The 23,453-nt window shown below is 41.2% G+C and overlaps 3 protein-coding genes across 3 annotated transcripts in view; 2 read left to right on the top strand and 1 right to left on the bottom strand.

The window, feature by feature from the left end:
• Positions 1–9,549: 9,549 nt before the first annotated feature.
• On the top strand, positions 9,550–17,754 carry MED4 (mediator complex subunit 4). The gene is made up of 8 exons (XM_030272564.4): positions 9,550–9,737; positions 11,909–11,975; positions 12,327–12,497; positions 12,872–12,929; positions 13,912–13,998; positions 14,842–14,973; positions 16,999–17,209; positions 17,352–17,754. The coding sequence occupies exons 1-7, from the start codon at positions 9,613–9,615 to the stop codon at positions 17,169–17,171; spliced, it is 813 nt and encodes a 270-aa protein (XP_030128424.3). The 5' UTR covers positions 9,550–9,612; the 3' UTR covers positions 17,172–17,209; positions 17,352–17,754.
• Positions 17,755–21,482: 3,728 nt separating this feature from the next.
• Positions 21,483–22,804, bottom strand: NUDT15 (nudix hydrolase 15). Its single transcript, XM_030272575.4, has 3 exons — positions 22,478–22,804; positions 22,183–22,373; positions 21,483–21,645 (listed from the first exon to the last, which is right to left on the bottom strand). The coding sequence occupies exons 1-3, from the start codon at positions 22,630–22,632 to the stop codon at positions 21,500–21,502; spliced, it is 492 nt and encodes a 163-aa protein (XP_030128435.4). The 5' UTR covers positions 22,633–22,804; the 3' UTR covers positions 21,483–21,499.
• The window catches only part of SUCLA2 (succinate-CoA ligase ADP-forming subunit beta), a 27,412-nt gene continuing 26,279 nt past the window's right edge, over positions 22,321–23,453 (top strand). The window contains exon 1 of the mRNA XM_072929049.1: positions 22,321–22,506. Coding sequence (XP_072785150.1) covers positions 22,489–22,506 — 18 coding nt within the window. The 5' untranslated portion in view covers positions 22,321–22,488. The remainder of the gene's footprint in view (positions 22,507–23,453) is intronic.

Genomic DNA, 23,453 nt, shown 5'->3' with positions numbered 1-23,453 from the left:
TATTCTAGGAAAATTGATGTGTATTTTTACTGTAGTCATAACAAAGGAAGCTTCAAGCATTTCTCTATAAGCCAGTTGAGTTGTTTTTCTCATCACAGATATTCATCTGTCTACAGACTGTAATGTCTTTCTATGTTCATATGTGATGCATTCTGACAGCTTTTCTACAGTTAAAATTTGATATTTCAAGGAATCCATTCACAATCTGGCTTTGAATACAGCACGTGCAGTTACTTCAGCTTCTGCGTCACTTTCCATTTTATTTTCAGAAAACTTTGGTTAGCATATTCTTCTACATGTGTGAAATTTCAAATCAGAATGGACTTGCTTCAATTCTCCTTCTCTTAATGGAAGCTTGTCATCTCTTCAAAAGATAGAGGAAATGGGGTGTGACTGAAAGTTAGATTCCCTTCCTACATACTGTTACTTCTGGAAAATCAGGTGTTTGGAAGTGAACACCTGATGTTGTTCCAGAAGGAGGTAGGATTGCTAGAGGTCAGTCTGAAACTAGGGGCATTGCATGGCTCCTCCAGCTAGCCTGCTGCTGCTGGTGTTCAGATGTGGAAACAAACCATAGCTTTTTTTTTTTTTTTTTTTTTTTTTTTTAATAAAAACAAGTCTTGAGGTAAGTAGGCACATGAGATTAACAGCAAACAGTTGTAATAAGGACTGCAACAGAGACACTAAAATCATAGTAAAAAAAGGGCAAAACTACAGTCTCTGCAAGAAATTTAAGGTTTACAATTTCTAAGTTTTAATGGCAGAATTTACCAAACTCTGAAACCTTTTCTAATTGCTTGTGTCTGAATAGAATTTCAATATAATTTCCTTGCATAAACAATCTTAAAAATCTGTGTTGAGTCCTCCTCTTGTTCATAAAGTTCTGTAGCATTAGGCACTATTTAATTTGTAATTTTTTTTTCTCGGCACCTCTGTTCAGGTCAAGAAGAGGAGCTTGGTGAGAAGGGAGGATTATGGATTTGTGATTTTATCTCTGCAGTCTGGCATGGCCTTTTGTTTTGAGACTGCACCTTAGTACCTAGATTGCCTGTCTTGGTGAGAGAAGAGAGAGGCAACTGCTTGTCTAGGAAGACGACAAAACCAGTGGCACATGTGAATTCACAAGCCAGGAGCTTTGTGTGTGTCTCATAAGCAAGGGACAATTTTGCAGGCATCTGATAGCTTGAGAGAAGTAGAAATCCCATTGAGATAGTATAGCCTTTTCACAAAAGAGACAAAAGCAAGCCTGTTTATGAAATATGTTTCCTGAAAAATAGATTTTCAAACTTGTACTATATATATTTATGCAATATATAAAGACACGTACTGTAAGTTAACAGAGAAAGAAGGCTTATGGTCCCTAAACCAACACAAGACATGTGATTACATGCAGAATGCATGTCTGGAATACTAACATTATGTTCTTTGCTTGGGGGTCTGGAGGAATGTGTCATGGTTGTCTTTTGGCATTAGTGTATTTCCCATGAACCAAAGGTGCAAAGAAGTGGGTGAGGCAAAAGGATAGACTGGTGCACACCCAAGGCTCACCCTGACATACCAGATATATGTTTGGACTTGGGACTACTGCAGAGGCACTCCTGCGTTCTGGTGTTTACCCTGTGAGATTGCTCAATTTTGCTGGCACGTAACAGAATGGTACAGGTAGTGATGAGAGGAAAAGCACAGCACAGTGCCATCTCCAGCACTAACTTGCCACCTACACTGCCTGGGTAGGGCGCTGGAGCTGTTGGGTGACTGCAGAAGGACACTCTACAGTGCCAGTGGAATGGTTGTATCAGGCGCAACCCAAATAATGCATACAATTATCTACAATTCTATAAATAGCCTGCCTGCATCCATGCTGAATGCACTTCCATTCTTGTGAAAATACTCAAAGAACAGTAGAACTACACTGTGTTTTAAAGAACAAAATGTCACAGCTTGGAAGGCAGAAGGACTTGGCAGAGTTATGAGCATCTAGAAGAAACATACTTGAGCAGTCCTAGCACAAATGTGTTCTCGTGTACTCTGTCCTGCAAGACAGAGGAATCGGCCAGGTACTGTATACTCAGGCCATAATGTACCAAACAGTTTAAATACGTTCTTAACTGGGCAAGCAATGAGCCCAAAGCCCAAAGTTAAACACAGGGAGAGCCACGATATTGAACTGAGGGAAAGAACTCTCAGCACTTCACAAGGTCAACCCTTACCAGAATTGGACCTTAATTTCTTGAAGTACCATAATTGTTCATGTGCCTTTGAGCCTTGAATTTGGAAATGAGGGTGTCTGTTATTTCAAGGTATATGACTCAGGCCCTGAGTAACCAGAACAAAATCAGAGACAAGTAAGAATTAAAAGCACAAGGGATACTGTGGGGGAAGAAGCGAGTGACTGACTAAGAGGGTTCCCTTAGGTGAACTCCTGCCACACTACCTGCAAATGCTTGTAACTCACTCCTATGGCATTCTTTTCATTGCCACCTTTATTACCAGATAAACGAAGTGTCATTTATGAAGCACCTGGGGACAAGAAATAAATGCAATCCCAGCCTGGTCACATTCCCTCCTACTGTAGTGACTGTGCAGCTCTTCCTGGGATGGGGGCAGGACAAGGCAGACGTTATGAAACGAATTTGGTGAGGTTAAGAGAAATGAAAACATGTAAATTATTCTCCTGTCATGACACTTTTTGAGGTCTGTAAAGATGTGACAGATTGTACTGGTTGCTTTTCATGTTCTGTATTCCCATGCGCTTTTAGCATATGTGCCTTATGTGCTCAAGTTCATGCCTACAAAGCGGCTTTTAACGAAGCAATGCCAATGCTGGCATTGTCATTTGCATAACATGAAATTTTGACAGGCAGCGTGGAGCTGAGCAAGGTTCTGTGCCTTTACAAGGCACAAGAAACAAGTTCGCACAAGAAGTTTATATCACACAGGTAAAAAACCCAGAATAATTTCAAAATACCCTGGATATCAGGGATACATTTATCTTAATCATGAACTCTTGTCAGATTACTTTCATTGACTGCCACCTATCTAGCATAAGGTGGCATGGTAAGACTGCATGGCTTTTGATGATCTTATGTCAGTCCTATGTTGCAGTTTGAGCTAAAAAAAGGAGACATGATATGAGTAAACATGAACTGTAGTTAGGATTTTTCCACTGGGGAGTTTGGTGTGAATTTAAGATAGAAATCATCTTAGAAATCAGAATGGTTCGGGTTGGTGAGGACCTTAGAGACCACTCAGTTCCAACCCCCTGCCATGGGCAGGGACACCAACTGGATCAGGTGGCTCAGAGCCCCAGGAAACCTGGCCTTTGAGATGTAGTCTCTGATTCTTCAATGACAATGCTGTTGAGTGGCTTCATCCTTTTTGGAAGCAGATAAGAGGACTCTCTAAAGAGCTCTGTTGGCTACCTGAAAGCATCCACATGAGTCACTACTGAGAAACTCTTTTCAATGGGCTTTCAGTACCTATGCTTGTGGATGATCAAAGCTACAGAAACAGCTCTTCACTTGGCTTATCATTAACCCTTGAACAACTCATCTACAGACACAGTAACTCTGCCTTAAATGACATCAGAGTTTCTTTCTGCATGATATGCTAATATCCAAATAAGTGGCAGAGCCCTGAAGCAGAGATCCATGCAAGGCCTGCTTCACAAAGGACGGACCACTACTGATTGTATCCTTTCCCAGGCTTAATAGCTATGAACTCTCCCCTCAATTCACACGGAACCAGCACTGTTAGTAGTTTGCTGGATTTCAGAATGTCCCGTGGGATCTTATTTGGCTGCTGAGCATAAATAATTCTGTAATTGCTTTTGGAATAGTGCATCATACTGTTTTCTCAGCTGACAGTAAAAACTTTCCTTGATTGTCCAAAGACTTTTCTTTCATAAGGAGTTTTACCTCTGCCCATCTCCAACTGCTAGAAGATAAACCACTTTTTTACTTTTTGCTCATGTAGGTTTCTAAATAATTTTTCCATTTCATCTTTACCCTACAGCTCAGTCCTCACAACTAATTTAAGCCAGGTACCTCTATTTCTGGTGGGTGTTCTGTTCTTTCTGAATCTCAGGAAGAACCTGAAGATGATGTCAGCTGCAGGTATTTGAAAACCTGTCTGGAAGTTGCATTAAGCAGGTGAAAATCTGAGTAGCATCTTGGAGATTAGAAGATGAACTCACCCAGTCAAAAGACAGGTGACCTAGTCTAAATAGGAAGAGATGACAGCTTTATCTTTAGCAGGCAATGGTGCACAATAAAAGGATGAAGGAGATGTGGGAAGAGATTCATTCTAAGTAAATTACAACTCCTATCAGCCTAGCTGGAATTCAGCATGTGGGAGAGCAGGGACTGCAGCTGTCATCATTACCCTTGGATTTTTTTGTGAGGGGAAGTAAACAACTCTAAATTTCAGCCTGGCTTCTACAGAAGCTTGTGTGGGTGTCCCAGTAGTTCTTGGTAAACAGTTTACAGCAGGAGACACCAGGAAAATGAGAATTTTTTTCCAAATAAACAAATTTAACTTAATGAAGGCTCAAAATTACTATGTGTTGGGGGGGTTATCCCAGGAGTCTCATTATCTCTAATTGGATGTTTTATTTCATGAAGTAGTCAGCATTAACTTTTAGCTTGGTGAGGGAAAAAATCTCATATGTAATTGCCTCAAAATTTTCCTTTATTCCCGGGAAGACTTGGCAGGATTGTAAATATCTCTAGTGGCCAAGCTGTCAAACAAGCTTTTCCTTTTCAAAGGACATTCTTTTTTCTTTCTTTCTTTATTTTCCCTCCTCTCACTATCCAGGGCCAATTTTGGTTCTCTTTCCCACTCAACACCTCCTACTTCACAGGCAGCACTGGTCCCCACAAGCCCTCCAGCAGACTGAAAGCAAGGACTGCTTTCTGCCTGGGTGACTTCCTGTCTTGAGGGCTCTGTGCCCAAATTTACACCAGAAGAAATCAGTGTAACTCAAGTTTAATATAGCTCAAAGCAGAGCTAATTCTGTGCTGAAACAGTCTGGAATGGCATACCAAACTCTGGTTTTGGCCATATATACAAGTGTTTCACACTCCTTCCCCCCAAAAATAAGTTTGGCTCATAGTATTATCTATTTTTATCTCATCTATTACCTATTCTAAAATTACACTGGTAATTTTAGAAAAATTACTAAAAAGAAAAGCCACCTTTTTTATTTCCTGTCTTATCTAATTGGTCCAAGATCACTATCCAACATCGGTGAGCAGGGAAACATAGATTTCTTTTTAAATAGCAATAAGAAATGGATGATTTATCAGACACATTTCAAAATATTAACAGTGTAATGACATCTTGACAAATGAGGGACAATTATTCTCATCTTCCCAGACCAAAGTACAGCTGTGAAATCCTTCCAAACAATGCTCAAGATATTTGATTTCTATTTAAGTTGATTTTTGACAGAAAGGATTTTATTTTTACATTATTTAGGGGAAGTAGAAATGAGTAACTGTTCTGTCCTTTTTCGTTTTTGCTCTCCATGTATATCCTCCTGCCTTTTTATTTGTAGTGATTGCAATGCTTTATTACACATGGTCCTGAGAGCCTTCAGGAGTTATGTATCTTCTGTAATCAGTATTTTTCCTTATTATTTTAAGGTGTGGTAAACCCAGCTGTTGCAAACTGAACACCTGATGTCTAGTGTCTGGAATGTATAAACTAGAAGACAGCTGAAAAGCATTGTAGCCCAGAAAAAACACAGATTTTAACTGAAGCACACACCTGCTTTGGGTTTCTTAGGCAAGATTCTCTACAGCTCAGCTTCTACGTTCTAAAGTGATTTTCTAGTTCATGGAAAAAAAACAAAGTAAGAATACCTAGAGTGAAGGAATCACAGTGTTATGTCTGAAGAAAATGCTTTGCACTAGAGGAATCCTAGGTCTGAATAGCACTGAATTATGAATAAAAGAAGGGAAGATCTCACTTTTCAGCACTAGCCCACAGTCCCATGAAATTAGTTGCAACTAAAGCCACACTCTGAAGGCATGGTTCCATATGATGAGGTTAGAGTTCACTATCTAAAACAGAAGGAAATGAACACCCTCTTCCAAATTAAATATTCTTCAGTCTGGTTATTGAGTTGAAGTGGCTCATGGCCCATATGGCAAACACCAAGGAGGAGCTAAGGGTGGGTGAAAATCTGCAGTTGGGACATGAGAAGTTAGCAACATCTCAGGTTCTTGCCCTTGGTGAACTATTAGATCAGATCAGCTGCTCCTAGATCTATCTAGAGGAATCAGTTTGCTCTGCAGATCATCACTTCAAGGCCCATTCTGGAAAAGACTCAACTGAACAAGATAAAATAAGCTATTTTTGCTTATGCTAGAAGGTTCTTAACAATACATTCAGTATGCCATTGAACAGACAATTTGAAATTAAAGAGCTCTGAAATGTCTAATAAACTCACTGTGCAAATATCCATGTATGGCTACACAAACTAAAATGTTCTCAGACTACTGGAAAAATTTGGGAACAATGCTTAGTTATTCAGGAGGGGCATGATCTTTAAAGAAGCAGGTCTGGCTCAAAACCAACACAGCTATGAAAAAAGTTAACCCAGGGGAAAGTAGGCAAAAAGCACTAAAGAACTGAGGTAACAGAGGAACCACCACTGGGGGAACAGAGGCTCTGTTGTTTTTATAGGCAAATATTTCAGAAGTCTATTCAGCAAAGTATTCACTCGGTCTTTAAGTAATCAGCCCATGGGACAAGTTTGGGGCAGGAGCCCATTTCACCCAGCCTTTCCCTTTGTTCTGAAGCAGATGACCCCTATGACATGGTTTGAATGACTTTCTGTGTCTTGGCACAGGCAGGCATTCCCTGATACCTCTGGTCTCACCCCGTCCTCCCACACAGAGGCACGAGCACAGTTAAGTCTCTGCCTGTTCCACTGCATTCCCCAGACATGGCTGCATCACCAGGGCAAGGAGAAGGAAAGCACTGGGCAGTAGAAAGCAGACAGTTGTCCATGTTGCCTGGAAGAGGAACAGAAATTTGAGAAGTAGGTAGGCTGCTCCAGGGAAAGATGGGTGGTGTTGGCCTGGTTGGGTGGGAGTAGTACTGCTGTGAAGAGGAAGGGAGGGAACAAGCTCCCAGGCACAAGGAGAATGAAAGATCAGGCTACAGAAATCACCTATAACCAATATTCACACCTGTCAACTCTGGGTGTCCTATTAATGCTGCAAGCTTTTAGCTCAAGTGAAACCAACATTATTGCCCTGAAATATAGCACAAGTACTTCAAGTCTAAATAATTCAGATGTCAAAATGAGTATGAGGAAGAAAATGATTTAGTGGAAGGACTGCTTTGTTTTTGATGTAACTATTTCTTTCTATTTATGCACCCATACAGACACTAACAAATCAGTGAACTGGATGCACAACCAGACACTATCACTGATTACATCTTTCCCTGAACAAAAGCAAGGAAATAGAGGAGGGAAAAAAAAAAGCAAGCAAAAGTTATTTAAAAGGCAGAACTATTTGATGAGATTTTATCTGCTATGCAGTTTAAACAGAATTCCCAAGCTATTTGCAATCAGAATGTTGAGGGTTGTTGGGCATTGCAAAGGAATTTTAAATAACTCCTCTTGGCAAAGTTTTTTTTCTCAGAGTTGCCAAATCTCGTTGCTTTATCAAAAATCTCATAATGTTGAATTGCTTATTTAAATCACAATCCAAAGAATTACTGACTAATGAGTTTCTTGCCTTTTTTTATCTTCTTTAAATAAATGTAAATTTCTCAGGAACACACTTATTGCAGAAGTTAACAGATAATCAGAGTAAATACCAGCAGTCAGAGAAGTTATTGTTCCTGTAGGCCTTTCTCTAATCAGGGGAGAAGAAAATCGCTGTTTACTGGCAGCTGCCTGCTGACAGCAGAAGGACACGGGGTCTGGGGCTCCCTGTTGTTCTGTGCCAGTGCTTGCCCTAGTTAATAAACCCTGGCCCCAGATTACCTCTTACTCTGTACTCCCTCATCTTCCCTCCACCCTGGCCTCGCAGGGTCTTTCCACATTACTGAAACTTTCATGAATATAAAAAAATTCCACTGGCTACACTGTGACTCCACCCAGAAGGAGCAGCCCAGTTTCACCAGCCCATATGGAGCAGCATTAAAAAACCGTCACAACACAGCAGTACCTTTTAATTCCAACTAAACTACTGGCAGGGCTGGGGGCAGGATTTGAGCCTATTATTGTGTGTTCAAATCCTGCCCCCAGCAGGCAACTGTGCCCTGACCATTGTGTGTAGAGGTCCGTGATGGACACCGAGCTGGCTTCATGGACACACACATGTGCATGGGCAGCGTCAGGAGGACAGTGATGCCTCTAGTCATGTAGGGGACAGCCAGCCCAGGCAAAACCCCGGTCTTGGTCTGATTTGAAGCTCAGGTTTTTGATATGCTTTCAGTATCACGCACTTAACCTTCTTCAGTTGTCAGTAAAACACCAGATATATAAATGTCTAAAGGAGACGTGTCAGGATAGAGCCTGGTGGTTCTCAGTGGTGTCAAGCAATAGGACAAGAGGCAATGGGCAGAAACTGATGCGCAGGAAGCTCAATCTGAACATGAAGAACTTATTTACTGTGTGGGTGACCATGCACTGGAACAGATTGCTTAGAGAGGTTGTGGAGTCTCCCTCACTGGAGATAGCAAAAGCCCTCTGGATACAATCCTGTGCAGTGTGCTCTAAGACAACCCTGCTTGAGCAGGGAGGTTAAACCAGATGATCCTCTGTGGTCCCAACCTGAGCCTTTCTGCGATTCTGTGATTTCATCCTCCATCTGATCAAAGACACCTGAGGGATTTTTGGACACCAAGACTCTCAAAAATTGAGTTAAACCCCCTGAAGATGTAATACAGTTGCACACACTTCACCTGCAGCCTGTTTTCTGTATTTTTAGTATATATCAGTGTCATGTGGAGGCTCTTTGTGGGGGCCTGGCGACTCCACAAACACATTCCAGTTGGAATGGTTGTAGCCAGGTGGGGACAGACCTCTCCTCCCCAGCAACTACCAACAGGAGGACTGTTTTCAGCTGCACCAGGCAAGGATTTTGTTGAACATTGGGAATATTTTCTTCACCGAAAGGATGATTAAGCATTGGAATGGACTGTCCAGGGAGGTGGTGGAGTCACCATCCCTGGAGGTGCTTAAGGAAAGACTGGACGCGGCCCTTAGTGTCGCGGTCTAGCTGACATGATGCTGTTCAGACTCCATGATCTCAGGGGTGTTTTCCAACCTAAATGATCCTATGATTCCAAGAGCAACAAGCGCAGATCCTCGCGCAGCGACCTGGCCTCCAGGCAGGCCGCTGACAGAGGCGCATCTGGCCTCCACGAGGCAGACGCGACCCGCTTTCCCCTCACGCCCCCGGTCCCGGCGGACGCGCCCCGCCCCGCTGCCCTCCGCCCCGGCAGCCGCCGGGAAGGGATCCGCCCCTCCGCCCCGCGCATGCGCGCCCCGCCTCGCGGCTGCCGCTCTGCCCTGCGCCGCCGGGGGCGCTGCCGCGCGCCCGCCCGCGCCTCCCGGGGGCGGTTCCCGCCGGGCTCCGCGCCTGGATGGCGATGGCGGCGGCGGTGGCAGGAGCCGGGGCCGGGGCAGCGGCGGGCGCGGGGGGCGGGGAGCGGAGCAGCACCCGGGACCGGCTCCTGGCGGCGCTGGAGGATCTCGAGCTCTTGGCCAGGTACCGCGCTCGGCCGCCCGTCGGCCCCGGGTGGCGGCGGGGCACCGGGGGCGGGGTGAGGGCTGCCGGCGGGGTGCGGGCGCGGAGCCGGGGTTGGCGGGCGGAGCGGCGGCCCCGGAGGTTGGGATGGGGTGGGAGGGGCCCGGCGCGGCTGCGGCGCTGGCCCGACCCGGCTCGGGTACGCGTTTTCCTGCTCTGGCCCTCCTCAGGCCGACCCTGCAGGAGAGGGGCTGGTGCTGCGCCGGGGTTCGGCCCGGCCCTGCGCAGCGCTTCCCGGCGCTCATCCCACTGGAAAGCATCGGTCGTTTGCAAAGAGAAGGTGTAACTTCCTTTTTCTCCCACTTGCCTTTCTCCCTTGGCTGACACCTCTGCTTCCTGTGAAGTGCACACTCACACGCCGATTTTAGGCATTTTATTAGTCACTAAAAATATGCTTAAGTCAGAAATACGTAGATGGTGTGGCATGACATCACCTGTTCTGGTCATTGCCTGTATTAGTGCCACATTCACTCCAAGTAGGCTGCAGCGCTTGTCTTCAGAGTGATAGAAATGCTTATATACTTAATCCAGGGTCTTTAGTCCAGGCTGGTAATCCCCATCCAAGTTGTCGACCATGTCGTGGAGGCACAGCAGGCAGTGAAGTTCAGATAGTTCCTAATTATTTTCCACACCTCAAGGAGAGCAGGAATTTAGGAAAGCATTTTCAGTGGGGATAACCTGTACTATCCATGTGGCTTACTCGCTGAATGAGTTCCAAGACTAGGATATGCTATTGGTGAGTTGCTCTCCTTTTGTCAGGTTAAGTTTTATTCTGTGTCACAGATTTTATTGAGACATAAGGGTTGCTGAAGAGCATGTGTTTATTGAAAAATGAAAACAAACTTATTTTTTATGTATATTGCTAATATTTTTTGATGCTGGAACTAGTGTTCTACCACAATGAAGCCAGAGCAATGCTCAGCAGAATTTAGTGAATCTTCCTGTTGATCAGCTAAGTGTTACAGCACCCTGGGGCTAGGCTTTTCTCAGTCTCAATACTGGTTTGGTGCTAGGGGCAAAAATTAAACCATATGTCTAATCTGTAGCCTTTCTATAGTTTTGACTCGATATCTGTGCATTATCTGGCTGACACAGGGTAGAATTACAGGGCTACTTGACATCACCTTTGATGGTGGTAGCTGACCTACTTAAAATGGATTTTATTTGCTACTGCTCAACGTTGGTCAGGTAGAATAAAGCTTTAGTAACAGTGACAATTTTCTTTATTCTCTAATTGTTTAAAATCGTAGTAGTGTTCAGGAGTGACCAAGAGACATAGACCAAGATCAGAGTTTTACTGGGGATTTTTTTAGACATTTCTGGCCCCAGTGCTATATTACTCACACACCCCACTACGCTGCTTACACTGAACCAAGCAAAGAGTCAGTACTTCCAAGGGCAGTGTCTCCAGATAGACAGTTACTTGTGCTTAGGGTTGAATTGCCATTCATAGCCTTAGAAGCCAAATGACTTTGCTGAATTTACAGAAAATGCCTTTTTGCATCGTGGTACACAGAAGTTCTTGCTGGCTCTCAGAACACTGGCAGAGTATCTGGATATCTGGAAGAGTGATCAAGAGGTCTGTTTGAGAAGCACTTCTAGCCTAGCACCAGAGTATTACCAGGGTTCTTTTATATTTTTTGTGTGCTTGATGCACAGCTAATATATCATTGTGGGAATGTTTATTGTAAATGTAGTTCCATAACAGACTCTGTTGGTATTTGAAAGTATAGACTTAATTGCTCTAAATTACAAGTATATTGGAGAAAAAATGGAGAAAAGTAGAGAAGTAAAACAGTGAAGACCCTCTTGCAACAAAGAAAGCTAGTAGAAGAAGGATCTGAGTGCACTCCATTATGCTGTTTCTTCTCTCAGGTTCTGTTTATGTCTTTTATGGTTTAACAGGAACTTAGCACATTTCTTGAGTTCAAATACATGAGGGTTTCATGAGCTCTCAAATAACAAAAAAATATTATTTCTTGGTTGAAAAGTCCCTGCCCACACTGTACTATAAAATATAAACTATTCAGGTCCATGAATACTTTCATAATAATACCAGTACTCTGGTAATTTTGGGATGAATTGATGTGAGAATGCTGTAGGAAACTGTGCAAACGGAGTTCTCTTTTCAGGGAACTAATTGAAATTTTGGCAATTTCAAGAAACCAAAAGCTTCCACAACCAGGAGAGGAGAGCCAGGTAAGCTGCCTTTCTGAATTGCGTTTCTTTGGGTAAGCATAATGCTTTACTTCTAATTTTTTTCCATTTTTTTGTTTGTCCTTACTTTCTCCCTTTGTCCTTACCTATATTCAAGTTTATGGTCATGGTGGGGCTTTGGCCCTGCTACAGAGGCATTATTGGTTCTCCTGTAGTTTATTAATTTTTTATGTGCTCAATAGGGTGTTTCTGCAAACAGGAAGAAATTTTCTTTCATTTTTCATTCAAGCAAAAATACTCCTATGAATGCCATTTGCTCTTCTTTGTAGCATGACTGAGAGTGTGTTGGTACTCTAGCCAAATTAAAAGTTCTACAAAACTGTTGTTCAATAGATCCTGGAACTGCTGATTCAGAGAGATGGAGAGTTTCAAGAGCTAATGAAGTTGGCAGTTGATCAGGGAAAAATCCATCATGAAATGCAGCTTTTAGAAAAGGTAGTAGAAAAGCGGGATAATGATATTCAGCAGCTGCAGAAACAGCTTAAAGAAGCAGAGCACATACTGGTAAGTTCATAATGATGTGTTTGCTTTTGAGCAGCTTCTTGTAGAAAAGGCGGTTCTGGGCAAAGTGATTTTGTGTTAGTTTGAGAAGATTTAAATACTTAAAACTGCATAAGAGCTTAGTGGTTTGGGTTTTTTCTCAGTAGTCAAACACTGTTTAGTTATCATGGTATTAAGTTTTTTTTTTTTATAATGCTAATTTGCTTCTAAATCTACTTTATTTCTGTGTATTTTGAAAATGTTCGTGGAAGTTGCTCTTTTAAAATGCAATTAAATGGAAGGGTTTATTCACAAAGTTGACTTTATGTAGCCATCTATAAATTAAATATGTATTGAAGGCTTGGTTTGCTTTGTGGGTTTTTATTTTTTACAACTAGGCAACAGCTGTTTATCAAGCAAAGGAAAAACTGAAATCAATTGAAAAAGCACGAAAAGGTGAGTATCCATAATTGTACATACTACATAAATGCAATTCTAAGAAAGTTGTTAGTGAGCTCAAATTGGGCATGTTTTATTTTTTTAATTTTACTATCACAGATTTCAGATGCTTTGTGTGTAAACAAATTTCCATTTCATTATGAAAGAGTAACCATTTTCTCAGAATAAAGACAGCATTGAATTTTTTTTTGTAGCAAACATATTTTAATATGAAAGTGTCTTAGCAGTCTCCTTGGACTGATAATAGTATATCTGATTACCTAAGTGCCTTACCAAATTGCCTCAGGAGGATGCTAAGGAAAGGGAGAGATTATTTGTGTGTATATGCACTGTATTTTGAAAGTCTGAGTAGCTGGTGATACTAGATTGTAATTGTAGGAATTCCTGCCATTCTGTGGCACTTCGCAAGCTGAACCAATTTTTTTTTTTTTTTTTTTTTTGATAAGGGGGGTGGGAGTGAGGGAGAAGGCATCTTCTTTAGGTTGTTTTGTTTCTACGGTGTCTTTTATGATTTTGTTATGCCTTTTTCATCTAGAAAATCAAGGAATTTAATAAAGGTTATGTTAATTTAATACAGGCACATATTTGGAAGGACTCTTCTGAGTACAGTCTGTAGTTACTAAATGAACGAGAAAAACTTCTTTGCTACAAAAAATTCTATGATAAAGCAGGAGCTGAAATTTTAGAAAATTTTTTGTGCCTGTCAAGTACACTTAAGTTTAAGAGTTTGTTTTTCACGAGGTTGGAGAACTATTGATATTGAAGATATTTTGTACTTGTGTGTGTAAAATCAGTTCACTGCAAAGCTCATAATTGTGTAGTTTGAGAATCTTCTAAACAGTCATTGCATTTGAACCAGGCTCTTAATGTTTGTCAAAATCACATTCCTAGTCTTTTAGATACTGGTGGCCAATATTCTGAAATAATTAAATACACAATCTCTTGAGAATGCAGCAACATTTTTTTTCTGCTCTTGCAGGTGCCATTTCCTCTGAAGAAATAATTAAATATGCCCATAGGATCAGTGCTAGCAATGCTGTTTGTGCCCCTCTGACATGGGTACCAGGTAACTATTGTGTTTATGACAGTAGATTTAAAAAAAATAATAAATTGTGGTTAATTTCTGGTCTTAAAATGTTTTTATACAGCAATAGCCACCAGAGTTTATTAGAATAACATTGTTTTCAGCTGTTACATCTAATATTTAATTCTAAATATTTAGTTTTATCTAAAATGGATATCCAAAATCCTGTGGACTTCACATACATCTCCAAAAGATTATGAAAGTGTCTGCTTTCATTAACAGACTGGTCTTCTCTGTTCTCTTTTGTTTGCCTTTTTCCTCTGAATGTTTACCCTCATAATGTTTACCCTCATTATAAGTCAAAGCCAAGTATGCTAAAGGCTTTTCTGTGTGTTTGGTTGCGTTCCCTCTTGCCCCTTACAATATTCTTTCAGAGAATGTTAGTAAGCAGTGGAGCCAGAAACAGAACTTTTACTGTGACATGTTTCCATTTTGGGTACTACCCTCTTTGTCCAAAATGAACATGTGTTTGATCCAATTTCTGTCCCTGTTGTTTAGCTGTGAAATAGCAGGGTGAGCAAAGGTATCTTTTAAACATGATAGGGTTGGTTTTTTTTGTTTGAGTTGCTTTGGGTTGTTTGGGGTTTTTTTAATATGCTTTTTCTGCTAAGTTTGAATGGACAAAGAAAGTCCTAAGTGAAAGACAGATTTGGATTTTAATTAAACAGGTGTGATGCTCATTGCTTATCCAAGCAACCAGTATGAGGTTTTTTGGTCGTTAAACTAGGCTCTGAAGCTAAAGCTAATGTCTGCAAGTCAATTGGTAAGTAAAGTATTTCAAAGCATTCTTTTTCTTTTTTTTTTTTTTTTTTTTCTTTCTTAAAGGGGACCCACGTAGGCCATATCCTACTGATCTGGAAATGAGAAGTGGTCTCTTGGGTCAGATGAACAACCCATCCACCAATGGAGTCAATGGACACTTACCAGGGGATGCACTTGCAGCAGGCAGACTGCCAGGTAAGTGAAACTCGGGGGTTTTTTTTGTTTTTCTTTACTGCTTATAGATTCACAGCAACTATACATTTCCCTTAGCAAAGGCAAATCAGAGGTAAAGCAATGAAATTTCTGGTTACTGTTGTTCCCTAGCAGTGAAGACCTAGTAAAGAAAGGTAATTAGAAATTGCATAATTTTTCATTTCATGATAAACTGCAGATACTACAGCTAAGTCAATATAAGCACAACTCAATTACCTTAATGTATTTTAAATAAATAATTCAGTGATTTCCAGACATTTGAGAAAGAAGCACTTTGAGAACAGCTTTTGCTTAGTGGTGATGACAAAACATGGAATTGTGAAAGCTGTATTTGGAAGAAAGATGGTTTATTGTTATTACCTACCTTTCTTTAAGTCTATGCTTAGAAGTTTTGGATTTAAAAGACATGGCAGCGGACAACTGCTGAGATAGTACACTGAGTGTAGGAATCAAGCTTTAATCCCTTAATTGCTTTGTGAAATGGGCACTTCCATTGACTTCAGTGAGATTCATTCCTTCGTGCAAAAACTGAATTTAGCAATGAATTACAGTAATTGAATCAAGAGTTCAGTTGCTCTGTACTGTGCAGCATTGATCTACTATAGTTAGACTAAATGGTGGAAAAAAGTCTTAATTTGGCTTCATAGTTGATCTGTAACATTTCTTACATATCTGTTAAGCCACTATCAGGCATTATGGAAAGCTTGCTTTCAAAAATCATGCTGATTTATGATTTATTAAAGAACCCCTCTAGCAACTCCAGTGCAGAAATGGTAAATTTGGATTTTGTGTTTCTGATCATCTGTCTAACCCTGTTGTCACCTCTTAGGAAGTGACTTGAAATTCTGCATCGTCTCACTTTGTAAACTTCTGGGCTCAGATAAAATGGGTCAGTGAGCTGAATGGGAGTAGGACCCTGGCATCTGTCCATAGCAGCGCATCAGGGAAATGCTGGGGATTGGCCCACGTATCTTTTCCTTTCTTTTGGAATATGGTCAGAGGAGATGTTAAGGTTGTGACTTCCTAATGGAGTTTGAGCATTTATTTTTGTATGTTTTGGTAGAGCCCCTTCTGGCTGGCTCCTCTGCCTTAGAGGATGCAGACTTGATCCATTTACTTTTGAGTGCTGTATGGAATTTTCAGCAATTTTAGGAATTTTCCTTGAGAAGCTGGAAAATGTGGGATTTAAACTCCTCCAGTAAAATTTTTAATTGAGTCTTGGGCTCCTCTATCAGGTGAAATACGCACAAGAGGGAAGAGGGAAACACTGATTTAAAAGAAAGCTGAATGCCTGAGCATTTTGTGTAGGGATGCTGAATCTGTTGGTGTGTGGAGGCATGTCCTGAGAATGCTAATTATGGGATCTAGTCCTTTTGGAGACTCCTGCAGAGATGTCCAGTTACTGAGTCCTCAGTGAATGTGCAGACCAGTTTCTGGACTGCTTGGTAGCCTCCAAACCTTGAGGCTGCTTAGCATACACATTCTGCCTGGTTTAATAGCAGACTGCTTCTAGCATTGAAGTATGGCCACAAAATGTAAAACACTAGCTTCTATTCTAGCTCGTTCAGATAAGGTGTTTCAGGCATATTTGGATAAAGCCTTTTTCTCTGAATTTTTATGGTCTGCCTGAATTTTTTTTTAATCTAATATTTTAATCTATTTTTGCATACTGACAGACTATGTTAATTTTCATTTCTCCAGTAGGTGTGAGTGCTAAATCAGTTCAAACTCTCCTTTGTAGATTAAAAGCTCTGTATTGAGTATATGAGTTATCAAGAGCCACCTACATAAATGGGCCTCTCTGGCAGAGCTGACTTTTAGAATTATAGAATTACTCCATCATGAGATTTTCCGAGCTGCTGCTGGAGGGTTTAATCTGTCCAAAATTTAGAAAGGATTTCAAGATTTCTTTTCATTTTAAATTTTAGTTCTGATTGAGTTGTGTTGTTGAATTTGTCAATATACAAAACTGAAAGTTTTCTTGATTTTGCCTCTTTTTTTTCCTAGATGTGCTTGCTCCTCAGTATCCTTGGCAGTCAAGTGATATGTCAATGAACATGCTACCTCCTAATCATAGTAATGACTTCATGCTGGAGCCTCCAGGACACAATAAAGAGAATGAAGATGATGTAGAAGTTATGTCAACAGACTCCTCAAGCAGCAGCAGTGACTCAGACTAGGGGGACAGTATCCCTAGTAGACCTTTCCTGTGGTGAAGGTAGGTTAGATACTGTTTGTCACAAACTGCAATATCCTTTTGTTGCACCAGCAGCCTTGTGGAGGGAGAAGATAACAGCTGGCTCAGAAATAGGATGACTAATTTAAAACCATGGACTATAGACTTGTTTTTTTCTTGTTAGATGTTCTGGGAGCTGGGAGAAATGTCTGGAAGCTGTCTGCTGGGGGAGAGATGTCAGATTTTCAGCGATTGTGTAAATGTATGTTTCCAAGAGATGTGTAAATATATATTTATATATATGTATTTACTATACATTAGATGACATAAGTTCCTGGGAAAAAATGTGTAAGGGGAATCCCCTTGTATGTTTGTTAGTAACTTTACTCTTTTGATGATAGCCTTTTCTATGCCACAGAAATGAAACACGAAGTTTGTAATGTATCTTTTTTTGTTACTGCCTAAATCTGTTCTTGATCATCTGTGTATCAAGAACAAAAATATGTCAATAAGGTGTAATAAAAGAGTTTGTAATTATTGTAATATATAATGAAGATTTATCATAAATAAACTCGTCTTTGATCTAACTTCAATTTTCCAAACTGGAATCTTAGATGAGTTGCCATGTAATTTCAATACTCAGCACATTTCATCCCAGTATGTGGTTGAATTCTGATTGAGTTTCACAAGTTTGTACTCCAATTTCCTCTATGCAAAATGCCCAGTCAGCAATTAGAAGCAGCTGAGGAGGAGTCAGAAATGGAAAGCCTGTCCTTCATTTTCAGCTGAGCCCTTCCAGGTACACACAAAGCTGGGCTGACCCTGAAGCAGCGAGTGCTCACCCACAAGGCTGCCCCAAATACTTGGTTAAGTGTCCTGGGACCCTGGAGGTGACACGCTTTGGGGCATGCTGCAGGTTTAGCTCCTTTAAGATCAAAGTGCTCAAGGATTTTTTTGTTCTCATAATCTATAATTTTTTCAGTTCTTTGAACCTGCTAATTTGTTTACTTTTGCAATTACATTTCCTGCATCAGCTGCAATGTTAGTTTGTCTTTCCAAAGGCACTTCCCTTGGCTTTCCTTTTCTCGTTCTGTTTTGTTTAAGGAGTCATTTTATGACAGCTCCTTTTCTCTTATGTAACCCTCTGATAGAATTTCAAAACTCATGTGAACTGTTGCTCCTGGCAATTACAGGTTTCTGTCCTGCAGAATTGCAGATCACAATTCTCTTCCCTTTTCCATTTTGTGCATTCCTCACAGGAAGTATCTGATGAATCAGGTAATTCCTCCTTTGCTCAAGTAATCTTTAGGTAAACATTGCTGCCAGTAATGCTGCCACCTGTGACCAACCTGTACAAATCCCATAGACATGTAGAAAGGACTTCAGTCACATTCAATCACATAATATGGGGCAGTGGGTTTTGTTTTCAGAGAAATGAGGAATTTAGTTTTGTCTCAGCTGTTCCTTTTAGAAGTATTTTCAGAGTTATTAAACTGTCACCTCTTTCACAGCTTATTCATATACATACATTTTGTAACCTTTATTCAGTATCATGTTTTCCTCTTTGGTGCTTATCGCCAATGTCTTACCTCTTCACATTAATCCAAATATATGTGCTGTCTATCAGTCATTCTAGTTAACCTTGCCTACCCTTATCTAGCTCACATTAGTTTTTTGTCTTAAAACGTGTGATCAGAATCATACACAATATTGCAAAATGGAGTTTCTTAATGCTTTGTATAATGGGATTGGTATTTTCTTTCTAAGTACCCCTCTCTTAACACACCACAGACACAGTTCACCAGCCTCTTTTATCTTCTAACTTACAAGGACATTCTTGAAACAGAATACAAAAATACATAACTCACAGGAAGTGTAGTGTTACAGTCTACCCAAAACTCTTCTATGCTGTATCTATGTAATTCACCAACTGAAATATTGTGAAAGCAGGTGATTATTTTCAGACATGAGGGAACTGAAGCAATGACCACTTATTTTTCTGGTTTGTTAGTTATTCTGTTACAGGATTAAATGGGACCAATGTATTATATCTAAGAAATAGGTAAGGCAACAGCTCTGCCCACTGTTCGTTTAGCATAAAATCAAATTCTGGCTATTAGATGCATCCTAATCAGTTTCCTTGCATCAGTGCTCCAAACTATTCACAGTTCAGGAGTATTCTTCTCAGTGCTAATTATAGGATGGCTAATTATAATGCCATCTTAGATGAAATTCAGTTACAAACAGTTTAGTAAACCATGATATGGTAACTGAGTGTTCTGTTATTCAGTGGCTTAGATGTGAACATAATAGATTTTCCTATTTAGCAAAAGTACCAAAAATCAAAGTAAAGACTTAGTTGAAAGGACTGAGTCTTGGCAGCTAAAATCAATTGAGAACCACATTTTCTGCAGGGGTGGGAAATATAAATGTGTGATGCATACAAAGTTGTTTAAGTTGGGGATTGCTGACAGCTGGTTGCAGTAATGCACTGTAGTCTTTTAATCGATCCATTTTGAAAAGATACAGAAATGCTGACATATGGAGATACTGGTTGTGTCCTCATTTCAGTGTCTACTTGTGTATTTACAAGAAATAGAATGTGTATAACCATTAACAAAATATGCCAAGAAAGTATTTATTGAATGACAGACCATTTTACAGTGATCCCTGTTCTCTCATCAGGACCTAGATGTTTTCTAAAATTTAAAATTGTACTAAATAATTTAATTTTTTTTCTTCATTATTCTTTGTGACAGATGGGCAGGACATCTGTCAACTCTTCCTACAGCTTCTTTCTTGACAGCTGAATGGAATAATTTTCAGTGTACATAAGGTTGCTTGCAGGAAGCAAATCTCCACTTTTGAATGGAAAAATAGGCTTTTTACAAAGGTACAGTAGCAAAGGAATTTTTGGTGAAATTTCCCATTTCAAAACTGCTGTGTAACGTTACTTCTTTCTTCACTTCAGAGAACGGGTATCTGTCCTAGGGAAGTTGCCCATAATTAATACTTCAAACTCTAAGCAGGAGAATTGCCAGGGGCAGTAGCATCCTTATGCCTCATCACTCTGTCTGTTTCTCATCAAGAAGAGCCATCTCCAATAAAAAAAATTATGTAACAAGTAAGGAATCAGCTTCAAGCTGATTTCTTTTAAGAACTGAGAAGTCGATTCATAATTTCAGGCAATTTTAATCTCAGTATTGTGCCTGTATCTTATTCCAAAGAAACTAAAGATATCTTAGAACATTGTTGTACAATGAGTATATCTAAAGGAAATAGACAAGAGATGTGCTATAAAAGAACCCCTGGCAAGAAAAAAATGAGCCAATTTGTGATTTATTTAAAGGTTATATCCTACAGTTAATTGCTGATATCTTAGTGACCACAGCTGGACAGTGCTAACTAATCAAAATTAGTTACAGATTCTAAAAAAAAAATAAAAACATAAACTCCTTGGTTTTATATGTACTGTAATTTCATTCACTAACAACTCATTTAATCAGTCAAACTGAAAATTCACTATTTTACCAAATCTCAGTAGCCAGCCTTACAGAATTACACTCATCTGTGCTGTTTAATACTGACAACTCTTTTTAGCCACAAAGTATGATTTTTGCCATGGAGCTACTATAAATGAGATTTGTGTCAGCTAGTAGAGTAGGCAACTCTCCATTCCAAGACTTCAGTAACAAATTCAGATCAATTGCAGAGATATGAGACATTGCTGCAGATAAATTCAGTGTAACTGAGGCTCTAAACAAAACTCCGGTATGAAAGCAACTGGCAAGAAGGGTCAGGGAATTTTCATTCCTTGCAATAAGTCATGACAATATTTTCACATTTATAATATTCCTTTGATTTTCAAGTGTATATTGCTGTCTGCAGGGAAAAAATGGCATTGTCTATTAAATGTAACTTTTGTTCATGACCGTAGCTTCATAACTGAAGCTAAGAGACAAGGCTAAGTTTTAAAATTGGTCCAATAATTACAGGAAAGCAGGTTTTGCTGCAACTGCTTTTAAGTAAGTATGCTTCCCTGGCTAGTGCTGATTTCCAAATGGATGTTAATCAATATAAAGATTAACTAGATAAAACACTGAGTTTTCTGTAAAAGCAAACATTAATTATTAACTACTAAACCTAGAAATGGGTCTGGAATGAGGGACAACTGCCGTGTGAAATATGGGAAAAGCACTGAAACAGTTGGTATAATCTTTGAGGAACATAGTATTTTCATATGGGCAGGGTGAGGACTTCGTATCTTTTTTTCTTCTACACCAAAAAAAGTGGGTCTGACCTTTAGTTGGTTACATAACATACAATTTGTTTTTACTCTAATTGGTGACTTCCCGTGTACCCCTTTAGATGATCTAGCTCTTCTGAAAAGGGATTGTAACCTTGCTCTCTTAAACAGCGTAAGGGCCAGAACAGTTGATCTGCTGGAGGAAATTCATCCCATTTGACCCATTCCCAGCCTGTAGAAAGAAAAAAAAAAAAGAAAAAAAAAGGAAGAAAAATCTGAGTATAGCGTTAAGACAGGACCCAAGGAAAAACATGAAACTGTGGCAGTGAAGGTTTAGGCTGGATGTTAGGAAAAGGTGGTGGGGCACTGGAATAGGCTCCATAGTGCAGCCGATAGAGCTCAAGGAGTGTTTGGACAACCTTCTCAGGCACAAGGTGGAATTGCTGGGGTTGCCCCGTGCAGGGCCAGAAATGGGATTTCATGGTGCTTGGAGGTCCCTTCCAACTCAGGATGTTCTTTGTTTCTGTGATACAACAATTCTTCCTGTGCAAGTCTACATGGATCACATAGAAACTACCAATACAAAGTCAGATTCTCTGTTGCATATAGAGTCATTTTGCCTGAGCAGCTTTTTTGTTTCCCAGAGAAGGGGTGGCTGCCCCATCCCTGGGTGTGTTGAAGGCCAAGCGGGATGGAGCTCGGAGCTGCCTGATGTAGTGGGAGGTGTCCCTGCCCGCGGCACGGCGCTTGGAATTAGATGATTGCTCACCCTCGTTCTTGTGGGGCTCCTGGTTGCGCGGCTCGGCGCCCGGCTCGGCCTCGCCCTTCATGAGCACGGTGACATAGTGGTAGCGCTGGGGCGCGCACACCGCGTTCACGGCCGACACAAACCGCACGTGCTGCAGCCGCAGCGCCGCCTCCTCCAGCGTCTCCCGCGCCGCGCACTCCGCCAGGCTCTCCCTGCGGGCGGGCAAGGCACGGCAAGGGAAGGCGGGGCCGCCTCAGGGCACGGCGGAGCAAGGGAAGGGCAGGGCAGGGTAGAAGGGAGGGCGCGGGGCTCCTACCCGAACTCCAGATGCCCTCCGGGGAGCTGGTAGGTGCCGGTGCCCAGCGCGCCTTTCCGCTTGCCCAGCAGGACGCAGCCGGGGTGCGCGGCGCTGGTGACCACCACCCCCACGCCGACCCCGGGCCGCCGGGACTCAGCCGCCTCCTCGCCCATGGCAAGCCCCGGGGTTCCGTCCCGCCGGGGGCAGGCTGGGGCACACCCGCCAATCGGGGTTTGGGATCCCGGGTTTTGGGAGGCCCTTGGCCGGGGGGTGTTTCTGTAGCTCGCGGTGCGCGGGGTAGTGACGTCGCTGGTGAGGAAGGTGGCGAGGTTCCAAGGCGGGCTCGAGTGGGAGAGGTGCCCTGTCCTGCTGTTTGCCTGGGGTTCAGTGCCTCAATGCACACGGACTTGTGAGGTCACCGGGAATAGAAAAGGCCTTTGTGCAAATGAGGGGCAGCTGAAAACAAGCAAGATACGGCTCGGGCAAGGAGCCAGTCGGTCTCTGACTGCAGATTAGTTCAGAATTTAAAAAGTGGCCCTTCTTTGGTTAGCCCACTGTTTCTGGTCTGTGAAGAGTCTGACTCTGAAGTGTCACGTTGGAATTATTTAAAAAGGAAGCTACAAACTTAGCTGAGCAGAGCTCCACAGGCAAAATAACAGTTCCTGACTGATAAAGAAGAAATAAAAGTTTCTGTTGGCAAATATTTACCTTCATTCTCACATTCTTATAAATTACAGAGATATGTAGAATACAAGATAAAATCTTGCATTTTCTTTATAAAAAATGGTAAAGTTCGTCAGATTTTCCCCTTCTTCAGCCTATTGATCACAGCAAAGAAAGAAGGTTTTTATTTGCAGACCTTTCAAATTGGTTTTGGGTTTTTGTTTGTTTGGTTTTGGGGATTTTTTTTGGTAAGGTTTTAAAATACCTAAGTACAGATGTTTTTATTTACATATGAAAGTCATAGGGTCAAACTGGCTGAAGCTCAATCACA

The sequence above is a fragment of the Taeniopygia guttata genome, chromosome 1 (genome assembly GCF_048771995.1).
Source record: "Taeniopygia guttata chromosome 1, bTaeGut7.mat, whole genome shotgun sequence".
In the NCBI taxonomy this organism is placed as follows: Eukaryota; Metazoa; Chordata; class Aves; order Passeriformes; family Estrildidae; genus Taeniopygia; species Taeniopygia guttata.
This window is presented reverse-complemented; position numbering and strand designations above follow the sequence as displayed.

What these genes read in the sequence shown, in the direction of transcription:
- MED4 (XM_030272564.4), top strand. Translation starts at nt 9,613, where the DNA reads ATGGCGATGGCGGCGGCGGTGGCAGGAGCCGGGGCCGGGGCAGCGGCG. An exon ending in GATCTCGAGCTCTTGGCCAG is followed by an intron (nt 9,738 to 11,908) that starts GTACCGCGCTCG and finishes TTCTCTTTTCAG; the next exon opens with GGAACTAATTGAAATTTTGG. An exon ending in AACCAGGAGAGGAGAGCCAG is followed by an intron (nt 11,976 to 12,326) that starts GTAAGCTGCCTT and finishes GTTGTTCAATAG; the next exon opens with ATCCTGGAACTGCTGATTCA.
- NUDT15 (XM_030272575.4), bottom strand. Translation starts at nt 22,632, where the DNA reads ATGGGCGAGGAGGCGGCTGAGTCCCGGCGGCCCGGGGTCGGCGTGGGG. An exon ending in GGAGGGCATCTGGAGTTCGG is followed by an intron (nt 22,374 to 22,477) that starts GTAGGAGCCCCG and finishes GCCCGCCCGCAG; the next exon opens with GGAGAGCCTGGCGGAGTGCG. An exon ending in GGAGCCCCACAAGAACGAGG is followed by an intron (nt 21,646 to 22,182) that starts GTGAGCAATCAT and finishes TTCTTTCTACAG; the next exon opens with GCTGGGAATGGGTCAAATGG.